General features: G+C 45.0%; 1 protein-coding gene across 4 annotated transcripts in view; it reads left to right on the top strand.

Moving 5' to 3' along the window:
• LOC127574270 (collagen alpha-1(XV) chain-like) overlaps window positions 1-20,396 on the top strand; it is a 226,190-nt gene that overhangs the window by 165,408 nt on the left and 40,386 nt on the right. For all 4 annotated transcript variants that reach the window (XM_052023136.1, XM_052023134.1, XM_052023133.1 and 1 more), the window contains 4 exons: window positions 1,264-1,326; window positions 10,090-10,125; window positions 14,096-14,170; window positions 14,272-14,328. In XM_052023136.1, the coding sequence (XP_051879096.1) occupies window positions 1,264-1,326; window positions 10,090-10,125; window positions 14,096-14,170; window positions 14,272-14,328 (231 nt within the window). The remainder of the gene's footprint in view (window positions 1-1,263; window positions 1,327-10,089; window positions 10,126-14,095; window positions 14,171-14,271; window positions 14,329-20,396) is intronic.

Below are 20,396 nucleotides of genomic sequence, written 5' to 3'. Positions count from 1 at the left end.
AGAGGCAGGAAGGTTGTTTCCACCGGTAGGTGAGACTAGAACTAGGGGACATAGCCTCAGGATTTGGGGGAGTATTGGCATTGGTCTTGGCTTATTATTGTCACTATATATAGCTACAGTGAAAAACTTGTCTTGCATACCGTTCGTACAGATCAATTCGTTACACAGTGCATTGAGGTAGTACAGGGTAAAAACAATAACAGAATACAAAGTAAAGTGTCACAGCTACAGGGAAGTACATTGCAGGTAGACAATAAGGTGCAAAGTCAAGGAGTAGATATAGGACGGAGGCAAGTAGTAGATTTAGGACGGAGATGAAGAGAAACTGCTTTTCCCAGAGAGTAGTGAATCTGTGGAATTCTCTGTTCAAGAAAGCAGTAGATGCTACTTCATTAAATATATTTAAGACACCGTTAGATTTTTGCATAGTGGGGGAATTAAGGGTCATGGGGAAAAGGCAGGCAGGTGGATCTGAGTCCATGGCCAGATCAGCCATGGTCTTATTGAATGGCGGAGCAGGCTCAACGGGCCAGATAGCCTCCTCCTGCTCCTATTTCTTATGTTCTTACACAGCTTCCCGTTGGTAATATGAATGATGACGTAACATGAAAGATGAAAATTTACATTTCAGTTTTCCACTTCAAGTCTGGAACAAGGTGGGCTCCCATTGAGAAGTGACATTGAACCGCCTTCCCTGAGCTGAGCATTTAATCCAAAGCTGGGGTCTTGTGATCTCTTCATCATCTCTGAGACACATGCCTGTAGTTCCCTGTTCAATAACACTGTGGATATTCCTTCATGAGAGTTTTAGGAAGGCCCGTTGCAACCTTCTCAGCAGTATCTCAGAACAAGCAATGGCTACTGAACTTGCCGGTCCTTAGAACAATGAAATTTCGCATTCCAGTTTTCCATTTCAAGTCTGGAACAAGGTGAGCTCCCACTGAGAAGTGACGTTTGACTGCCTTCCCTGAACTGAGTGTTAAGACCAAGGCTGAGTTCCTTTGATCTCTTGGCCAACCTTCTGTACAAGAACTTCTCTCCAATTCAGTGATATAACCAATAAATGATCTGTACTCCTTATTTGCAAATGAACCTAAAATGATAAAAAGAAATAAGAAGTTTGCAATTACATGGTGCATTTCACAACCTCAGGTACTGTACAGCCGGTTGGAGCATTTTTGATGTGTAGTTACTACAGTAACATTGATGAGACAGGGAAAGGCACTGATTGTTCTCTGACATTCGCAACTCATTTGTTTTTAGGGCTCTTCTGGTATTCCTGGTCAACCAGGACAAAATGGACGGGCTGGATTACCCGGACCTATGGTTAGTGTATTTTTATTGACTGTTTCTGCTGCTTTGATTTCAATAAATTTGGCCTTTGCTTACAGTAGACTCCAAGGTGAAGATGGTACAACTACTCACCCTGGGCAGAGAAAGGAAATTCATGGATTATTCCCAGCACTAGAGGGTTGTGAGTCTCCCTAATGCTGATTTAGTTACAGAGAAGATCAATTCAAAACTTACAGTAGTGTAGTGGGCAGGCACGGTAGTGTAGCGGTTAGCGTAACGCTATTACAGCGCCAGCGACCCGGGTTCAATTCCGGCCGCTGTCTGTGAGGAGTTTGTACGTTCTCCCCGTGTCTGCGTGGGTTTCCTCCGGGTGCTCCGGTTTCCTCCCACATTCTAAAGACGTACGGGTTGGGAAGTTGTGGGCGTGCTATGTTGGCGCCGGAAGCGTGGCGACACTTGCGGGCTGTCCCCCAGAACACTCTACGCAAAAAGATGCATTTCACTGTGTGTTTCGATTTACATGTGACTAATAAAGATATTTTTTCTTATCTAGGTTGTTTTTATGTAGGGCATCCCAAAAACCTTTAAAGCCAGTGAATTCTAGCCACTGCTGCAATGCAAGAAAGGCAGTAGCCAGTTGGCATGCAGTGAGCTCACAAGAAACATTTTGGTAGTGACCAGGTAATCTGTTATAGTGAAGTTAGTCAGGGGTTATTTATTGGTCAGGGCAGAGGGAAGGATTTCCTTGTTCTTTTTTCTGCAATATCTTTTGCAACCCCTGAAAGATCAGATGTCTTACTTTAACTCAGAGTTGTAAAGCACTCCATCAGTGCAGTCTCAGCCCAGTTATGTGTTCAAGCCTCTGGAGTGGCATTTGAGCCCAACACTTTCTGACTCAGTTAAGACTGACACCTGAACCATGGTTTAACAAGGGATTGTTGGCAACCTGTGAATGTGAGGCTAACAAGGCTTCTATCATCCAATTAAAGCCCCAAATTGTCAACACACTTAATATGTGTTGTGAATGATTCCCTTGTTATTGAATGGGGTAGGAATAATAAATAATACTATTTACCCAATGTAGCTTCCCACCATAAAGGAGAACGGTATAGTGGAAGGGCTGAACTTCACTGAGCCCGCTACTCGGGTGTCCTTGCTGTGCCACATTCAGTCACCGAGCTTCCACCAAAGGAGGTGTCCCCAACACACATGAGGAATCATCCTCAAATGGGCCTGAGCCTGGAATGGGCCAGGATTTTGGATGGATCAGAGGGATTTTGTACTGGGTTTGAGCTAAAAGGAATATCTGGGCTAGTGGTTTGATGCAAGAGGAGTTGTTATTGCTGTTATTTTGAGAGCATCCAGTGTTAAATCATGAAGAGACTACAGATACTGGAATCTGGAGCACAATACATGTTAAATCATGTTTCACAGCTTCAACAATGCCTTTTAACATGCTTGTCAATTTGCTGCACTGTATTTTTATTTCCAGGAATTTGTTGATGCAATCTAACTGCCTTGCAGACAGATTGACCTGTGAGTCAAACACTTTTAAAAGTTCCAGTCATACTCCAAATGTGGATCCCAAGTTATGACGAAGTAACATTACCCTAAATTGGCAATTATTTTAAAAGTCAAAAAAAAAACCCAATTCTCTTGTTTATGGAAGTGAGTCAACATAACAAATCTAAGTAGTTGTTTCAGGAAATCTTGAATAAATTATTGTCTGCATGCCTGTCCCACAAGCCCAGACAAAACACTTTGTTCAGGTGTTTGGCTCAGCAATAGCACTTGGCTTTATTAAGGGAAATTTTCAGATACCAGGCTCTCAATAGAAAGCTTTGCCTATCAAGCGAGTTTCCTGGAAATCTTGGTGGAAAAATTCGTAAGGCATTTACCCGGATTTATGACCTGGGCTTTCATTAGGTGAAGCTTTCCTACTGAAGACAAAATCAGAAAAGAATGGTGTTCCACTGGTAACATAGTCTCAGCATTGATTCGTTCTCACTTTATCAACAGAAGGTCCCAATCTAGAGACTTGAGTAAATGCAGAAAATGCTAGGAGTATTCGGCAGGTCAGGCCACCTCTGTGGGAAGAGAAACAATGCTTCAGGTCACTTTGTCAGAACTTGAGCCTTCAATCTAGGCAGACATGGGAGTGTTATGCTATATTGTTGGATTTACCATCTTTCAGATAAAACTGATGTCCTCTTAGCCAGATGCAAATAAAAATCCATGGCACTAATAAAAATAGCCCCAGAAGTTCTCCCCAGTACCTCAGACTATATTTATCTTTCAATGAACAGCACCGAAAGAGATTATTTGTTAATTTAACTGTAAGCATTTTTATTGAATCTTGGTTAGTCCACACTTAGATAACTGTGCACAGTTCTGAGCTCCCCCTTGTACAGAGAAGATAGAGACACTGGGAAGGAGCTATCAGGGAAGACTGTTCATTCTTCCAGAAGAGAAGGGTGAAGGTGGCCAGGGAGCGCTCTTTTAAAATGATGGATGGGTTTTGATAAGTAGATGTGAGAAGGTCAAAAAGCAACAAAGCTGCAGATGCTGGAAATCTGAAATAAAAACCGAAAATGCTGCAATGCTCAGCGGGCAACAATTGCAGAGACCTTTCATCAGGAAACTTAGAAACTAAACATGCCTTACGTTGCAGAGAAGATAGGAGGCTGGAGTGAAATGTCTGTGGTAGGATGGAGCACAAGAGAAACTGAATGGTGTACGTGGTGGTGGTGCCAGTGGGGGAGGTTGCTGATTTGCCGAGAGGAGATGTAAATAGGAGATAATGAAAACAGAGGAGAGAGAAAGCAAAGGAATTAAGGGGGCAAATAATGCTGGAACTGAAGGATAGCCCCTGGAGAAGGAAGACATTGCAAATGCTGGACAACAAAAGGAGGGTGAAGTCCAGAACTAATAGCCATCATCTCAAAAAAGGAGTAAGCCATTTAGGAGACCAAAAGACTGCAGATGCTAAAATCTGGAGCAACACACAAAATGCTGGAGGAACTCAGCGGGTCAGGTAGCATCTATGGAGGGGAATGGACAGTCAATGTTTTGGGTCGAGATCCTTCATCTGGACTCATCTGGTCTAGATAAAGGGTCTTGACCCAAAATGTCAGCTGTCCATTTCCCTCCATAGGTAAGATAAGATAAGATAAGATTTCTTTATTAGTCACATGTACATTGAAACACACAGTGAAAAACATCTTTTGCATAGAGTGTTCTGGGGGCAGCCCGCAAGTGTCGCCACGCTTCCAGCGCCAACATAGCGTGCCCACAACTTCCTAATCCGTACATCTTTGGAATGTGGGAGGAACCCAGAGTACCCGGAGGAAACCCACACAGACACAGGGAGAACGTACAAACTCCTTACAGACAGTGGCCGGAATTGAACCCGGGTCGCTGGCGCTGTAAAGCATTACGCTAACCGCTACACTGCCATGCTGACTGAACCGCTGAGTTCCTCCAGATTTTTGTGTGTTGCAATAAAAAGAGAGTGCTAGGTACTCAGAGAAAGCAAAAGAGAGACAGACAGAGACAAAGTTAATGTTCCAAGTGGATGGTCTTTCATCTAACCTGGCCAGTTCAGATACAAGCTCGAAAGGCTGGTTGTCTGAAATTGTTGAATCCAATGTTAGGTCCTGGGGACTGTATTGCATCAAGTTGTAGGATAAGATGCTGTTTCTAGACCTTACATTAGGCTTTACTGGAATGATCTAGAAGGCCAAGGACAGAGAGGAAGCAATAAGATGGAGAATTAAGCTAACCAACAACTAAAAGCTCAGAGTGAACAGAAATGTCCTGCAAAGCACTTGCCCAATTCTATTCATTCTTCACTGCATTCAATGCTTTAAAAGATGACCTTTTCATTCCATTCTGATGTCAAGGACTTCAAATCTCAGCAGCTCATGAATTCCAACACTCCTCTGGATCTATCCCCCTTCACTCCCCTCTGACTCCATCTCTCCCCATCCCAGTTTTACCACCTGCTGTATTATCATTTCTAAGCTTCACCTCTGCTCCACTTCAAGAGTCAGGAAATTATGTTGCTGCTTTATAAAACTCTATTTAGGCTGCATCTGGAGTATTGCATTCAATTCTGGTCGCCCCCATTATAAGAAGGATGTGGACGTTTACCAGGATGCTGCCTGGATTACAGGGCATGTGCTATGAGGGGAGGTTGGACAAACTTAGGTTTTTTTCTCTGGAGCAGCAGGGGCTGAAGGGAGACCTGACAGAGGTTTGTAAGATTATGAGAGGAACAGATAGAGTAGACAGCCAGTATCTTTTTCCCAGGGTAGAAATGTCTAATACTAGAGGGCATTCATTTAAGGTGAGAGGGGGTAAGTCCAAAGGAGATGTGCAGGGCAAGTTGTTTACACAGAGTGGTGGGTGCCTGGAACGAGCTGCCAGGGGTGGTGGTAGAGGCTGATACAATAGAGGGTTTAAAAGGCTCTTAGATAGGCACATAAATGTGCAGGAAGTGGAAGGATATGGACGTTGTGTAACAGAAGGGATTAGTTTAGACGTTTAATTACTAGCTTAATTAGTTCGGCACAACATCATGGGCCGAAGGGCCTGTTCCTGTGCTGTATTGTTCTACATTCTTTGTTCTAATGATCACTCCTCATCTGAGGCCTCAGCTTCATTTCCCTACATCTCCTTCCCAATGAATTCCAACTCGACATGACGTGAGCTCTTTCCCACCATGACTGACTCTGCACCCCTTCGTCGGTCTGGAGTCTTCACCCCCGACTCAGTCTCAGTCTGAACTCGTAACGCTCGACTCACTAAGGATCAAACCCAACATTTTCATTGAACTGTTAACAAGGACAGTGCTGTTGTTTGGCAAGCTATCTTGCAGAGGCTGAATGCCAGCTCTCTGACTCCTCCTCATACCTCCCCCTGGATCTGCTAGATAGTCATGGATCTCATTATCTCTGAAGATCTTCTCACGACATAGTACCTCAACACTATACAGTCCAGGTCGCCCTCTTCCTCAGGATCCACAATCAGGACCCTTCCAGTAGACCCATCCTTGCAACCTGTTCTTGTCCAACATAACTTATCTCTTGCTTATTCGACTCTATCCTCTGACGTCCGATCTCTTCCCCCTCCAAATATCTTCCATCACTTTTACAGTTTTGAATTTCCAGAGTAATCCCGTCTTCCAGCACTTGGCCTATAGCCCGGGAAATTTAAATGCTCATCGAGACAGACTCCCAATTTGTCTTCATTTTTCCTGGTTCCTGGTTTTCACGCCACCACAACTGATGACTTTTTATTACATTAGTTGGATTTCCTTCCCTTCTGCTCTTCCCCTTTTCTGCCACCCAGAGCAAAGGGTTTCCTTATTCTCATGCTCCACCCCATTAGGAATTTCTCCCGCCTTCAATGTGACACCACTGTCAGATACATCTTCCCCTTCCCTCCCCTTTTGGCATTCCAAGGGGACCAATCCCTCTGCAATGCTCTGGCTCAGACTTCAATCTCCACCAATACCCACTCCTCAAGGAACCTTCCCATGCAATGGCAGGACATGCAACAACTGGCCTTTGTTCTCTTCCTTTCCCACCAAACTCAAACAGTCCTTCCACATGAAGCAGCAAGTCACTTGTACCTCTTCCTGCTTAGTCCACTACATTCATTCCTCTCATGCGATCATCTCTATCCAGGAGAAGCCAAACCTACATTGGGGGATCACTTTGCAGGATACCTCCATTCAGTCAACAAGGGCAACCCTGAGCTTTCACTTGACTGCCAGTTTAAGTCTCCGTCCCACTCCCGCTCGGATCTCTGGCTCTGGCCTCCTTCGTTCTTCTAACAAAGCCCAACGTAAGCTCAAGGAACAGCATCTCATCCTCTGACTGGGCAAGTTGCAGCCCTCGAGACTTAACAAGGAATTCAACAGACAGATAATACTGTGTCAGGGAGAGTTGCGAGCTGGTGGGGCCAATGGGATAAATTGTTCAAAACCAGACTTATGCCTGAATGGCATTCTGATGTGCTGTAATGGATCAGTAAATAAGCTTCCCCAGTGATCCTGGATAGCCATCTTGTAAGTGTTGGTGGAATATTGAATGTTATTCTGGTGTAGACACTGGGGAATTATCTGGGCATTTAATATGATAACATAAATGACTGCTAGCTCCTGTGGTACAAAATCAACTGGAGCAAGGAACAGAATGCAAAGTGGCCATGGAAATCTGGTGTAACACATCTCCACTGTTTCTCTCTCATGCCTTCATGCCAATTCATCAACAGTCGTCAATCAGAGGGTCCACTCTATGGAACCTTCATGTGAAAATGCACAAACTCTGATCCAAGGGAAAGGAGAGGGGCACAAAGGGCACTCAGCTCGCAACGAGAAAATCATTTGGAAACAATCTGCTGAGTGATTTGGATGTTTAATACAAACAGACTGTAGTTCATTGACAAATGCAGTTCAACAGACCGACTGGATTTTCTACTTGCGTTGCAAATTGTGTTTGGTGTCAGGGATATTGCTGGTTGCTGTCATCCTTGGGACCTTGCCATTCAAACAATTAAAATCTAACTTCTCAAGGACACACGCTGCCACGCCCAGATCCCATGGGACCTGCTGACTAAAACTAGTTCAAGGTTGATCCTGACAACCACTCCAACCCAACTAATTTAGGCCAGAACCTATCAAAGCGGTCACCTCATATGACCCTCCGGATTATAATCCAGAACTTTCACGGTGGCCTGTGATTATTTCAGAATACAATTTTACCTTGAAAGTGGAGCCACTTCCCCTAAGGCGTTAATTATTGCTGCTGGATTTCTGCGGAATTCGGCTGAAGTCGTGACAGGAGACCAGGAGGGCTGGACACATGCTTACAAGAGCTCATGCGCACAATCCCTGCCTGCCTACAGAGACACAGGACCGCTGTGTGGGCTCTCAGCAGTGTTGTCCTTAAGCATTTGCTAACCAGCTGCAGTTTTATGTACCTTGACACTTTTTTTTTAGCCACATGGAGTTACTTGTGGTAGAAAAGGTACAGAAGAACACAAGAAGATAGCAGGAGTAGGCCACTCAGCCCCTCAAGTCTATCCCACCATTCTGTATGATAGAGAAATGGGAGGGAACTGTTAACATTTAGGAGGGAAGGGTATTAGAGCAGGATAAAATGCCGGCACGACATCGTGGGCTGAAGGGCCTGTACTGTGTTGTAGTGTTCTATGGCTGATCCATGTTGGCCTCAACTCCTTTTCTGTGCCATTCCTTTTTATTCCTTGATCCATTAAATATTTATCCACCACCACCACAGTAGTGAGGCGGTTAGCGTAAAACTATTACAGCGCCAGAGACCCGGGTTCAATTCCTGCCGCTATCTGTAAGGAATTTGTACGTTCTCCCCATGTGTCTGCGTGGGTTTCCTCCGGGTGCTCCGGTTTCCTCCCACATTCCAAAGACGTACGGGTTAGGAAGTTGTGGGCATGCTATGTTGGCGCCGGAAGTGTGGCGACACTTGCGGGCTGCCCCCAGAACACTCTACGCAAAAGATGCATTTCACTGTGTGTTTCGATGTATGTGTGACTAATAAAGAAATCTTATCTTAAATACTTCTAATGATCCAGTTTTCCATCACCCAATGGCATAGTTATGTACATTAACTATATAAATAGTTACCAAACATTGAGCACCATTGGTAACTCATGATAGTCCGAAATCACCCACACTCTACTTTTGTCTCACTATTTTACCCACAAAGGCAGAAAGAAGGTTAAAGTTCAAATACACTGTATGAATGACCATTGGGGTCACATGTCAAATGACTGTGCTTATAACTCACTTTCCATTTTTTAAATCTAAAATGCAGTTAGCAACATGAAGGTCCCCAATTAGCCACATCTACATTTCTAATCAGCTACATCTTGACTTCTAGTCAACCACACAAGACCAGTGGCCAACGTATTGAACAATACTGCTATACTGAGCACCCAGGATGTCGTTACCCTCACAGCAAAAGACAATTAACCGGCAATGTTCCTGAAGCAGTCTATTTCCCTCAGGATTCAGGAAGATCAAACCACTCAGTGCTCTCGCTCATTTACTGTAGCCTGATCTTCCTGAATCCAAAGTCTGGCAGTGTCAGAGAGCCTTGGGGCAAAGAATAGAAAATGCAAGTTATCAGGTAATAATTCCCTACCATGGGCAACAGTAACCAAGGATTGAAACTGGCGATCTATAATGATTATAGTATTCTTCGGCTTTCTTCATTCTGATCTCTAAAGGGAGCCAATTAACAAAATTCCTTTGTTTTTTTTAACTGATTCCATTTTGTTCTGATGCGGTTTAGTTATTGATCCTGAACATGGGGCACCGAGTGCTTGACCAGTCAGAAGAGATGTAATGGTCCCTGACACTCCAGCACCTTAAAGATCAACAAGACATAAGGAGTTGTGCTCAGCTCTGGCCTCCAGTGCTGACTCTGTCAGAGTTTGTGGGACAAGTGGGAATCCATAGGGTAGATGGATGCTGGAAAATCATCAGAAAAGGGATTGTCCATGTCCATGGATCTAGCCATCTCCTGCCATGCTCTTTAGAAATGCAAACTACCTGCTTGTCCTTTACTGCTCCTTCCTCCCACCTTTTCATCCAACTGGTGGGGCCTATCTATGTCCATCTGCCTCCATGGGACCACCATCTTCTGCTGGTGTGTCTTAACTGATAGATAACAAGAGTCCCCTCCTCACCTTCAGCCTTGCACAGGAGACTGTGAAAATCTGACCTGGTTTGTGCTCTTCTTTTCATAGGGACCAAAAGGTGAGAAAGGTGAACAAGGACCAAAGGTAAGTCTCTGTTACTTTTTGGTATTGGTATTGGTATCAGTTTACTATTGGTATTGGTTTATTATTGTCACTTGCACCGAGGTACAGTGAAAAACTTGTCTTGCATACCGATCGTACAGGTCAAATCATTACACAGTGCAGTTACATTGAGTTAGTACAGAGTGCATTGATGTAGTACAGGTAAAAACAATAACAGTACAGAGTAAAGTGTCACAGCTACAGAGAAAGTGCAGTGCAATAAGGTGCAAGGTCACAACAAGGTAGATCGTGAAGTCATAGTCCATCTCATTGTATAAGGGAACCATTCAATAGTCTTATCACAGTGGGGTAGAAGTTGTCCTTAAGTCTGGTGGTACGTGCCCTCGGGCTCCTGTATCTTCTACCCGATGGAAGAGGAGAGAAGAGAGAATGACCCGGGTGGGTGGGGTCTTTGATTATGCTGGCTGCTTCATCAAGTCGGTGAGAGGTAAAGACGGAGTCCAAGGAGGGGAGGCTGGTGTCCGTGATGCGTTGTGCTGTGTCTACAACTTTCTGCAGTTTCTTGCGGTCCTGGGCAGAGCAGTTGCCGTACCAAGCCATGATACAACCAGATAGGATGCTTTCTATCATGCATCAATAAAAGTTGGTGAGAGTCAAAGGGGACAAACTGAATTTCTTTAGCCTCCTGATGAAGTAGAGGTGCTGGTGAGCTTTCTTGGCCGTGGCATCTACGTGATTTGACCAGGACAAGATGTTCGCTCCCAGGAACTTCAACGTTACAGGCCAACTATTGGGAGAAGAGGAAGGATTTGCATTCATGTGGCACCATTCATCACCTCAAGATGTCCCAAATCCCTATGCTCCACAAAACCTCTTCCTCAGTACTAGAGGCCACTAGACTGTGGTCATAGGATATTGCAGTGCATGGGCAAACGAGTTTGTGTTATGGGTGCAAACTGAAGCACAATGAGGTTAGAAACTGATAAGCTTTTCTCATTTTAGACACAAACTTTATCCAAAGTCATGAATTAGGCAGAAGACAGCCTGTGATCAATCAGTTCAGTTGTTGTTTCTACTTCTAGATTTGTGGTTCCTTTCTTCTCTGTCCATGAAGCCCTATTATAATGAAAATTAGGAGCTTAATTCTCTTAACAACCCCAGACAGGAATCAATCTCCAATGCACAACGCACAGAGATCGGATCCACCCAGCAGAGGAAATAGGCCTTTCACACCCCAACCAAGGGCACAGTGGTATATTGTAAATCCTTTTTAAAAGGTATTCTGGGGAGCAAAGGGACAGGTGCAAGTTTTTGGAATGGGAGAGCTCGGAACCCTCTGACTCAAAGCTCAGAACCTTCTGACTCAAAGCTTACTGAGCCAAGGCTGATCATTTTGTGTGGATGCCCAATGACTTAACAGGAAAAGAACACAAGGAGATAGGAGCAGTAGGCCACAGTCCCTCAAGCCTGCCCCTCCATTCAATATGACCATGGTTGATCCATCCCAAGGCTTACTTCCTCTCCTTTGCCAATGACCCACAGCCCGCAATTCCCTGATTTTTCCAAAATGTATCTATTTCCTTTTTAAATACCCCCAATGATCTTGACTGCACAACCTTCCTGGGTAGAGAATTCCAGACATTCACCCCCTGAATTGTGTTCAGTTCTGGTCGCCTCATTATCGAAAGGATGTGGAAGCTTTAGAGCGGGTGCAGAGGAGATTTACCACGATGTTGCCTGGATTGGAGAGCACGTCTTATGAGGATAGGTGGAGCGAGCTGGGGCTTTTATCTTTGGAGAGAAGGAGGATGAGAGGTGACTTGATAGAGGTGTACAAGATGATAAGAGGAATGGATTGAGTGGACAGTCAGAGACATTTTCCCAGTGCGACAATGGCTAACACGAGGGGGCATAATTTTAAGGTGATTGGAGGAAGGTATAAGGGGGATGTCAGGGGTAAGTTTTTTACACAGAGAGTGGTGGGTGCATGAAACGCACTGCCGGCAGAGGTTGTGGGGGCGGATACATTAAGGACGTTTAAGATACTCTTAGATAGACACATGAATGATAGAAAAATAGGGGGCTATGTGGGAGGGAAGAGTTAGATAGATCTTAGAGCAGGATAAAATGTCGGCACAACATCGTGGACTGAAGGGCCTGTACTGTGCTGTAGTGTTCTATGTTCTTCCGTGGTAAGAAGTTCTAATGCACCTCCCCCTAATCTTGTAACAATATCCCCTCTTTCACGATTCTCCAACTAGTGAAAACATCTCAACACCTACTCTATCATGCCCCCTCAGGATCTTATATGTCTCAGTAAGGTCATCCGTCATTCTTCGAAACTCCAAAGAATATCAATCGAATTTCCTTTAGCCACTTGTGATAGGACGGCCTTCCTATCCCAGGAATTAGACTTGTGAATCTCTTATAGACTGCATACTCCAGGTGTGGCCTCACCAACACCCTGTATATTTGGAACAATGCTTCCCTAGTATTAAACTCCAGAATTCTTGCAATAAAAGCCAATATGCTATTTGCTTTCCAACTTAATTGCTGCACCTACCTGCTAACTTTTTATGATTTGCACACCAGAACACCTAAGTGCCTCTGTACTTCATTCAACTGCCACCTTACTCCATTTTGTAGTCGACAGCTTTTAGATTACACAGTGCAATTACATTGAGTTAGTACAGAGTGCATTGATGTAGTACAGGTAAAAACAATAACAGTACAGAGTAAAGTGTCACAGCTACAGAGAAAGTGCAGTGCAATAAGGTGCAAGGTCACAACAAGGTAGATCGTGAGGTCAGAGTCCATCTCATCCAATAAGGGAACCATTTAATAGTCTTATCACAGTGGGGTAGAAGCTGTCCTTGAGTCTGGTGGTGCGTGCCCTTAGGGTCCTGTATCTTCTATGTGATGGAAGAGGAGAGAAGAGAGAATGACCCGGGTGGGTGGGGCCTTTGATTATGCTGGTTGCTTCACCAAGACAGTGAGAGGTAAAGACAGAGTCCAAGGAGGGGAGGCTGGTGTCCGTGATGTACTGGGCTGTGTCCACAAATCTCTGCAGTTTCTTGCGATCCTGGGCAGAGCAGTTGCCGTACCAAGCCAAAATGGACTCTTAACCTCATAATCTACCTCATTATGACCTGGCACCTTATTGTCTGCCTGCACTGCACTTTCTCTGTAACTGTAACACTTTATTCTGCATTCTGTTATTGTTTTACCTTGTACTACCTCAATGCACTGTTGTAATGAATTGATCTGTATGGACGGTATGCAAGATAAGTTTTTCACTGTACCATGGTACATGTGACAATAATAAACCGATTTACCAATTTTACCAATATTTACCAACCAATAGTTGTGGCTTATTCCTGATAATTTTTGTTCCCCAACTAAACTTTCAGATTGGGTGCCTAGCATCGCACTTGTCCCTTCTAATCACTACCTGGAGTTTTTGTCTGGACCTGCAAATCAGGGGACACCTTTGCCTTTGGAAGATTGACCAGTGCCAGCACCTAACACAGAGCGTGCTACTGAAATTGAGGCACTGCTTTCAGCAGGCTTGCTCGGGGTGCACGCTGGTCTCAAGACTGTGCCTGAAAACAGGCAGAGACCAAAATCCGCCCACCTGTCCCGAGTCCTGGCAAAAGCAAAAGTACAAAGGCACAGAGCGCAAGCTTCCACACATGGGAAGCCAATCTGTTGAAGAGTGAGGGTCTTTGTTCTGCCTCCACTGACAGCCACAAGAGCGGCACTATCCAACCCTGGCTGTACTGCACTGTCAGGAGATAACCTGGTGAGGGCAGTTGAGGGGTGTTTGTTGGGCTTTAACCAAATGTGACAAGGAAATTTCAACACCTTCACTCTTCTCACAGAGTTAATAAGAAAAGCACACATGGCGTGCCGAGATTTCAAGAAATAAATTGCTAGCCAGCCGTTCTATAATGCATTTCACAAACCAGTACTACTTTCTGTGATGGCACAGGGCGAACGTGGCCAAGATGGCATTGGTAAACCAGGACCCCCAGGCCCTCCAGGATCTATTGCATCACTACATGAGGTGAGCCACGCAACCTCCTGCCGAAGCCTCAGACAATGGTTTGCTACCTTCGGATGAAACAATTTCCCATTCATCTTTCCCAATGTGATTCAATATTTCAGTTGCTGATGAATGATACTGAGGACTTCAATGGACTCCAATTACCTCCTGGGCCCCCTGTGAGTATTTATCCCTGAGCTAATGGTGTACTTTGACTTTTAAATCCTTTTGAGGTTAACAGTGGTTACAAAGTTCTAAATTTTGCAGTGGACCCATGTAATATTTCCATGCCCATTTTAGAACTGTGAGAACAATATACAGTCAATAATATAAAGTAACACAAAATGGCAAATTGCAGAATCTACAGCAAATATAAACGTACATCCAACAACAAAGTCCACAATGAGTCCAGTACTCTTCGTAAAACTGTCATCTGCTGAAAAATCAGAGTCTGTAATAGGAAACTGAATTGTTTTTCCCGGCTGTTGATGCAAAATCAAGCTAAATTTCCTCTCAGACCTTGCACATCTCCCAGTGGGTGCCTGCCAGGTACAGGTTCCCGGATGTACCCTGCTGGGGGAAGACTGCACCTTAATTTTGTCCCCTCTGACACATCCTGGGCACCTATTGATCTGATCAGTGGAGACATGGCCATGGATCCAGCAAGGAGATCCTCTGCTTGGATATTTTGTTCCCAGAGAACATAGCTGAGACTGAGGATATCTCCTCACCCTGCCTCAGCTGCTTGCCTCAGTCATTTGCAGAAAGCTCAGGACAACATTGCTTTCTCATCACTGCTCCTCAGAAATGTTGGTCAAAGGCAATTAAGGATGAACAACAAATGCCATGTCCACCAGCAACATCCAGATCCTGGGAAATATATAAAGAAGAGAAGCAGCTGATAGGAGGTTTGCAAGTCCAAGAACACCCCCATCCTCAGCATCTGACAAGACTAAAACATTAGCTACCACCTTCAATGAAGTGATACATCTTGGCTTCCTCTTGCGATCACGCAAGCCAGTCTTCAGCTAATTCAATCCATTCCACGTGATATCAAGAAACACCTGAGAGCACTGGAGACAGCAAAGACTATGGGAGTAGACAATATCCCAACTGTAGTACTGAAGACTTAGTCCAGAATTAGCTACACCTCAAGCCAAATTATTCCAGTAGTTACAACACAGGCATCTGACCAACATTCCAAAAATTGCCCGAGTATATCCTATGAACAAAAATCAGGACAAATCCTGTCTGATCATTAATGTTCTATCATTGCAATCAGCAGCAAAATGATGGAAGTCATCATCACATGTGCTATGAAACAACACTTACTCACCATTGGTCACTGATGCCCATTTTGGGGTTTCGTAGGACAATTCAATCAGATCACATCCCAGCCTTGATCCAAAATTATGGCTAAAAGTTCTGAATTTCACAAATAAGGTGAGAGTGACTGTTTTTGATATCAAGGCAGCATTTGATTGAATGTTGCATCAAGGATCCCTGGTATAACTGATGTCAATGAGCATCAAGGATAAAGAAATGCATTGATTGGGCGTCATATCCCGTACAAAGCAAGACGTTTGTTGCTGTTGGAAGTCAATCATCACAGTCCCAGGACATCACTGCAGCAGTTCCTCCAGACAGTGTCCTAAGCATAACGCCATTAATGCATTCAAAGGCCTCACTCCATGCACTCTGGAAGAGCCCATGAAGGAAAACAAGTTCTTCCTGGATCTAGTTCACAAGTCAAGGAGAGAGAAGGTCCAGAGTTTGGTAGGGAGAGTTGTCAGTTGTAGATCAGGACTTTGAAGCTCTGGTCTAGGTGTCATGCAGGTCGGAAGCGAATGTTGGCAGATCGTAGCTTGGCCACGCTTGGGTTGGAAAAGCCTCAGGAGCACAGCTGAGATTTATCAAGGTTCCAAGGGTTGAACTCTAAAGACACGTTATACAAAATTGGCTTTTATTTCCTGAAATGTAGAAGGTTAAGAAGTGATCCGATTGTGAACTTGGGGAGTTTGAAAGGAATTGATAAGGATTGTAGAGATGAACAACAAGTGGTGGAAAGTGCAGGGCAAAGAGACAGAACCTTCACATCAAAGGCAGGACATCCAGGAGTGAAGGTAAGAAACACTTCTTCCCATACAAGGTGCTGGGTGGTGGTGGACAGAAACTGCCAGAGAATAGCTCAGTTAATAACTGAAATCTGGGATTAATGGATACCTTCTGACAAATGGTCAGCACTATATGTGGACCCATTGCAGGAAGATGGAGTGAGCGTACGTAACAGACATGATCTCAGTGAGAAGCAGAATACGCTTGAGGGACTGAATGGCCTTTCCAGCTCCTGTTCCAATGGAGCCTCAGTATACTTCATCCACGATCCAATTGGAAGACAGAACGGATCTGAGGAACTGAATGGTCTTCTGACCGTAACTTCGCGAAGGTCTGCCAAGGGTCATCTGTGTAACAAGAAATAGTGTAAAGTGTGCTGGTTGAGTTCAATCTCCAGGATTCCCTGCGATTCCCAGGTCCATACCTGGGGTTTCTCCACCTTTGCACCAAACAGGGATTTCCCATGCCATCTCGCTCCACTTTAACAGGTAATTCCCAGGACAACAACCTCAGAGGGTAGGTCCCAGAGTCCTGGGTTTACAGTGTGAAGTTCATTTCCCCCACCTACTCTCTGACAAGCTGATTTCCTTCTCCTGCTATAGCTTCTCTCCTTGCATTTTAAAATTGGTGGTAGGGGCTCTTCTAGTCCCACATTCCCAGCAGGGAGGGGAGAGAAGAAATAAGATCACAAGATGCAGTGCAGCAGTTCATTCAGGTTAGGATCTTTGATTCCCGGAGCTGAAACCTCAGCCTTTCTATCGAGGTTATTTTTACCTGACCACTCACCCACTTGGTTGTAAACCAAGGCTTGTTTCTCTCATGTCTCACCATGATCTTGGACTAGGTTATCAAAGCCGGGTTTGTGTGGCTGAGCGAATCAAAGGATGATGTTGCTTAGTGCTTTCTTTAGTTGGTAGGATATGTATATTATATAAGGTTTAGCTCAATCCCTGTCTCCAGTGCAGATCCTGGACCACAGAGGAGTGTTTCTGGAACAGATGTGTAACCTTCAGAACTTGAGCTTTCATCCCAGAAGCATCTTTTACCATCATTGAAATAAACAGAACGTTTGACTGGACTGGAGGGGTGATCTGATCCATTCGGATGTTGCACCATGGTAACATTCAGAGCTGATTGCGGCTTGGAAAACATGGAACAGCTGCATCATGTGATTCCCGGGAGGTTTTAACAAAGCAGCGTTGTGTAACCTTGAGCTGAATTACTAATGTTTACCTAAGACCCAGAGTCCAATTATGTACAAATCAATTTCTCACTCTATAACGTACCTTCTATAAAAGCACAATGTTTTTATCGACTTAATCCCTTGGTTAAAAGTTGGCTGGTCATGCCTCACAATAAACAATTTCTCTAGTTTACGGTTACTATGACAGCTCCATGGCAACTTTTCTTTCTGCTGTGACAAGCAGTCAAAGGTAATTGAAAAGAGACTTTTCCTGCCTGTCATCCCCCTTCAAGCCTCTTTCCCTTTGGACAAGCAATCCAAGTTCCCTTTGCCTTAGTCGCTGTCGAGCCCCCTCTGCATCTTACCAACTCCTTCCTTGCTGTGAGCCCCACATCTGCCCTTAAACTGGATCTTCATTTTGTTCCGTGATGGAATCACGGAGAACGAAAGCAGATGACCGATGTCTCATTGATGGGAGAATTCCCAGAGAACTGATAATGGAAGCTGGGAGGAATCCTCTTTACAGTGAGGTTACAATTTCACCTCTCTGAAGCGGAGGAGCACAAAGATCAAAATGTCCAGAGTGAGACCTTAATGATAATTAGTCTCAATATTATTCATTAATGCTGTGGGTTGACTTCCTTCAGAAAATATAGCATTAATTTAATGAAGGATGTAACTTGAGAATTAGTTGTGTTTCTCATTTGGGAGGAACAGCTGGTGTGGGACGTGTAGTTCCCAAAGCTCTCCATCACCGGGGGATTTCCTTACATTATGTCTGGATGTGTCATTGACTAATTGATAGAGGTTGATTGCCATAACCCCGTGGTGATTGAAGTATGCGACAACAGAGTTGTTGGGAAGTGAACTCTTTGGGATTGCCTACCCCAGAGAGCTGTCAATGCTCAGTGATTGACTGTTTTCTTTGAGCATTGGGCATTAAGGGACTGAAGGGAATATGAGGAAAGAGCTTAAAGGCTGTAGTACTGATGGAAGAGTAAGGTAGCTGCAAAGGGGACCAGGGCCACTCCTGCTCCAATTCCTCCTGCTGTGATGGAAAGTGAGCCTCAAAGGTCAAGTGCACCAGCAGAGGTATGCCCACTGGGTACAGCAGTGGAATATCTTGAGCACAAGTGGCCAGGCACATTTCCAGTGCTGAAGATCCACTGCCCGGTACTCCTTTCAGAGAGCATCAGTGCCACAGCCTGGCTCAGGTGCATGAGGGTGGGGGTGAGGGCAGTGTAGCCTGCTCAGAAGGTGGGGTTAGGGATGGAAACCAGAAAAACTGCAAATGCTAGAAACGGGCAAGATAATTAGAAGATACTGGAAACACTCAGCAGGTCAGGCAGCAGCTGTGGAGAGAGAAACCAAGCTCAGGTCAAAGATGGCTTGGGGACCATCAGCTGGGGGACAGATCAAGAGGCAAGGACTCAGAAGCCTGCATTTTCAGGAGGGGAGATTGCTTTGTCGAAGGACAGGAGATGAGGGAGTCAGTGGGTGCACTGGAGCTCGGGAGTGTAGGAAGTTCAGTGTAGTGCATGCTGGCGAGTGGGTGAAGGACGGACGATGGTAAGTCACTCATGCACCTGAAGTGAAACAGAAAGAGCTGGAGATACTCAAGTGGATCAGGGAGAGAGGGAAATGGTCAACCAGTTCAAGTTGATGACCCTTCAATGCTCTTTCACCTGACAGGTGTGACTTACATCCAAAGTGTCTGGTCAAATTTCTCTACTCTGAAGAAAGTTGATTTTCACTGAAAAAAAACATAGGGTTTGCAACTGGACTTCTAGACAGTGGTCTTGTAGAGTCAAGGTATTTGAATGTAGCCTTAAGCTCACTATCTACAGTTCAATATCTTGTCTTCAGTTCAATATCAATAACTTTAAATCCAATGGATAAATATTCCAATATTATTTTAAGTACCAGCGTCCCATATAGAATCAGACAGCAAAGAAACAGGCCCTTCAGCCCAACATATCCATGTCAACTATCCACCCTTTCTTACAGACTCTTTTACTTTTAGCCTAAGTTGTTAAGTCGTGTGATGATGGAATCACCACCCTGTCAAATCAATGCTGTCACTGGCCAGTGGATTCAGATATTGGCCACTGTAGCTAATGTCAGCTGGATAGACCTGAGTGCCAAGCAGTGCTTTAGGAAAGCAAAGAGCATACAATTTATAAACATCTCGCTGTTCGGGAAGTTACGAATGTAATAGCCTGGAAGTTTTATGGCACGTAACGCGGGTGTGAAACCAGTGTTGGGCGGGGAAGTCTGGCCAGTTTTGTTCAAAGCCATTCTGCTCCAAAGCCACACGCAGTGACCAAGGCCTCACGAGCAGCCACAGATCACTTCTTTCACTGCCCCTCGCCTATGCAGAGGTGGAGGTTGTGGGGCAGTGGATACAGGAATGGATTAGGTGTGTGGATGAGAGATGGAGGGACGACTGTGAGGGGTGGCAGGAAGGATTGGACTGTGGGAAAGGGGAGAGGAGCCACACTGGAGGAACTGATGAAGACAGTCAGTGGAGGTGTGGTCATCAGGTGGTGGGGCGTTGTGGGTGGAGCAGCAGATGTCTCAGTCGGAGAGATATTCGGCAGAGGTGTCACGCAAAGAGTTAATGGCGGAGGACCCAACTGCAATCAATGTGGGAGGGGTGGAAGATAATTGATGGGCTGGATTCAGTGGTCAGTCGAGGGAAAGGGGAGGAAGATCAGCAGAGCGATCAACGAGAGGGGGAGGGAAGTGGGATCATTTGAGGGAATCTTCAGATTCAGGTCGAAGAGTTTATTGGGATGGTGAGAAAGTCCATCGAGGGACTGATCGGAGTGAGGAGGAGTGAGTCAGGAGAGGTGTCAGTTTTGAGGGGGGTATGGGAAGGGTGGGGTAGCTCAGTGGGGGAGTGGAGAGGGTTGGGGTGGCTCAGTTGGGGCCATGGTCGGGATGGAT

The sequence above is a fragment of the Pristis pectinata genome, chromosome 9, assembly GCF_009764475.1.
Source record: "Pristis pectinata isolate sPriPec2 chromosome 9, sPriPec2.1.pri, whole genome shotgun sequence".
NCBI classification, from domain to species: Eukaryota; Metazoa; Chordata; class Chondrichthyes; order Rhinopristiformes; family Pristidae; genus Pristis; species Pristis pectinata.
Note: the sequence above shows the minus strand (reverse complement) of the source record. Positions and strands in the feature narration are given on the sequence as shown.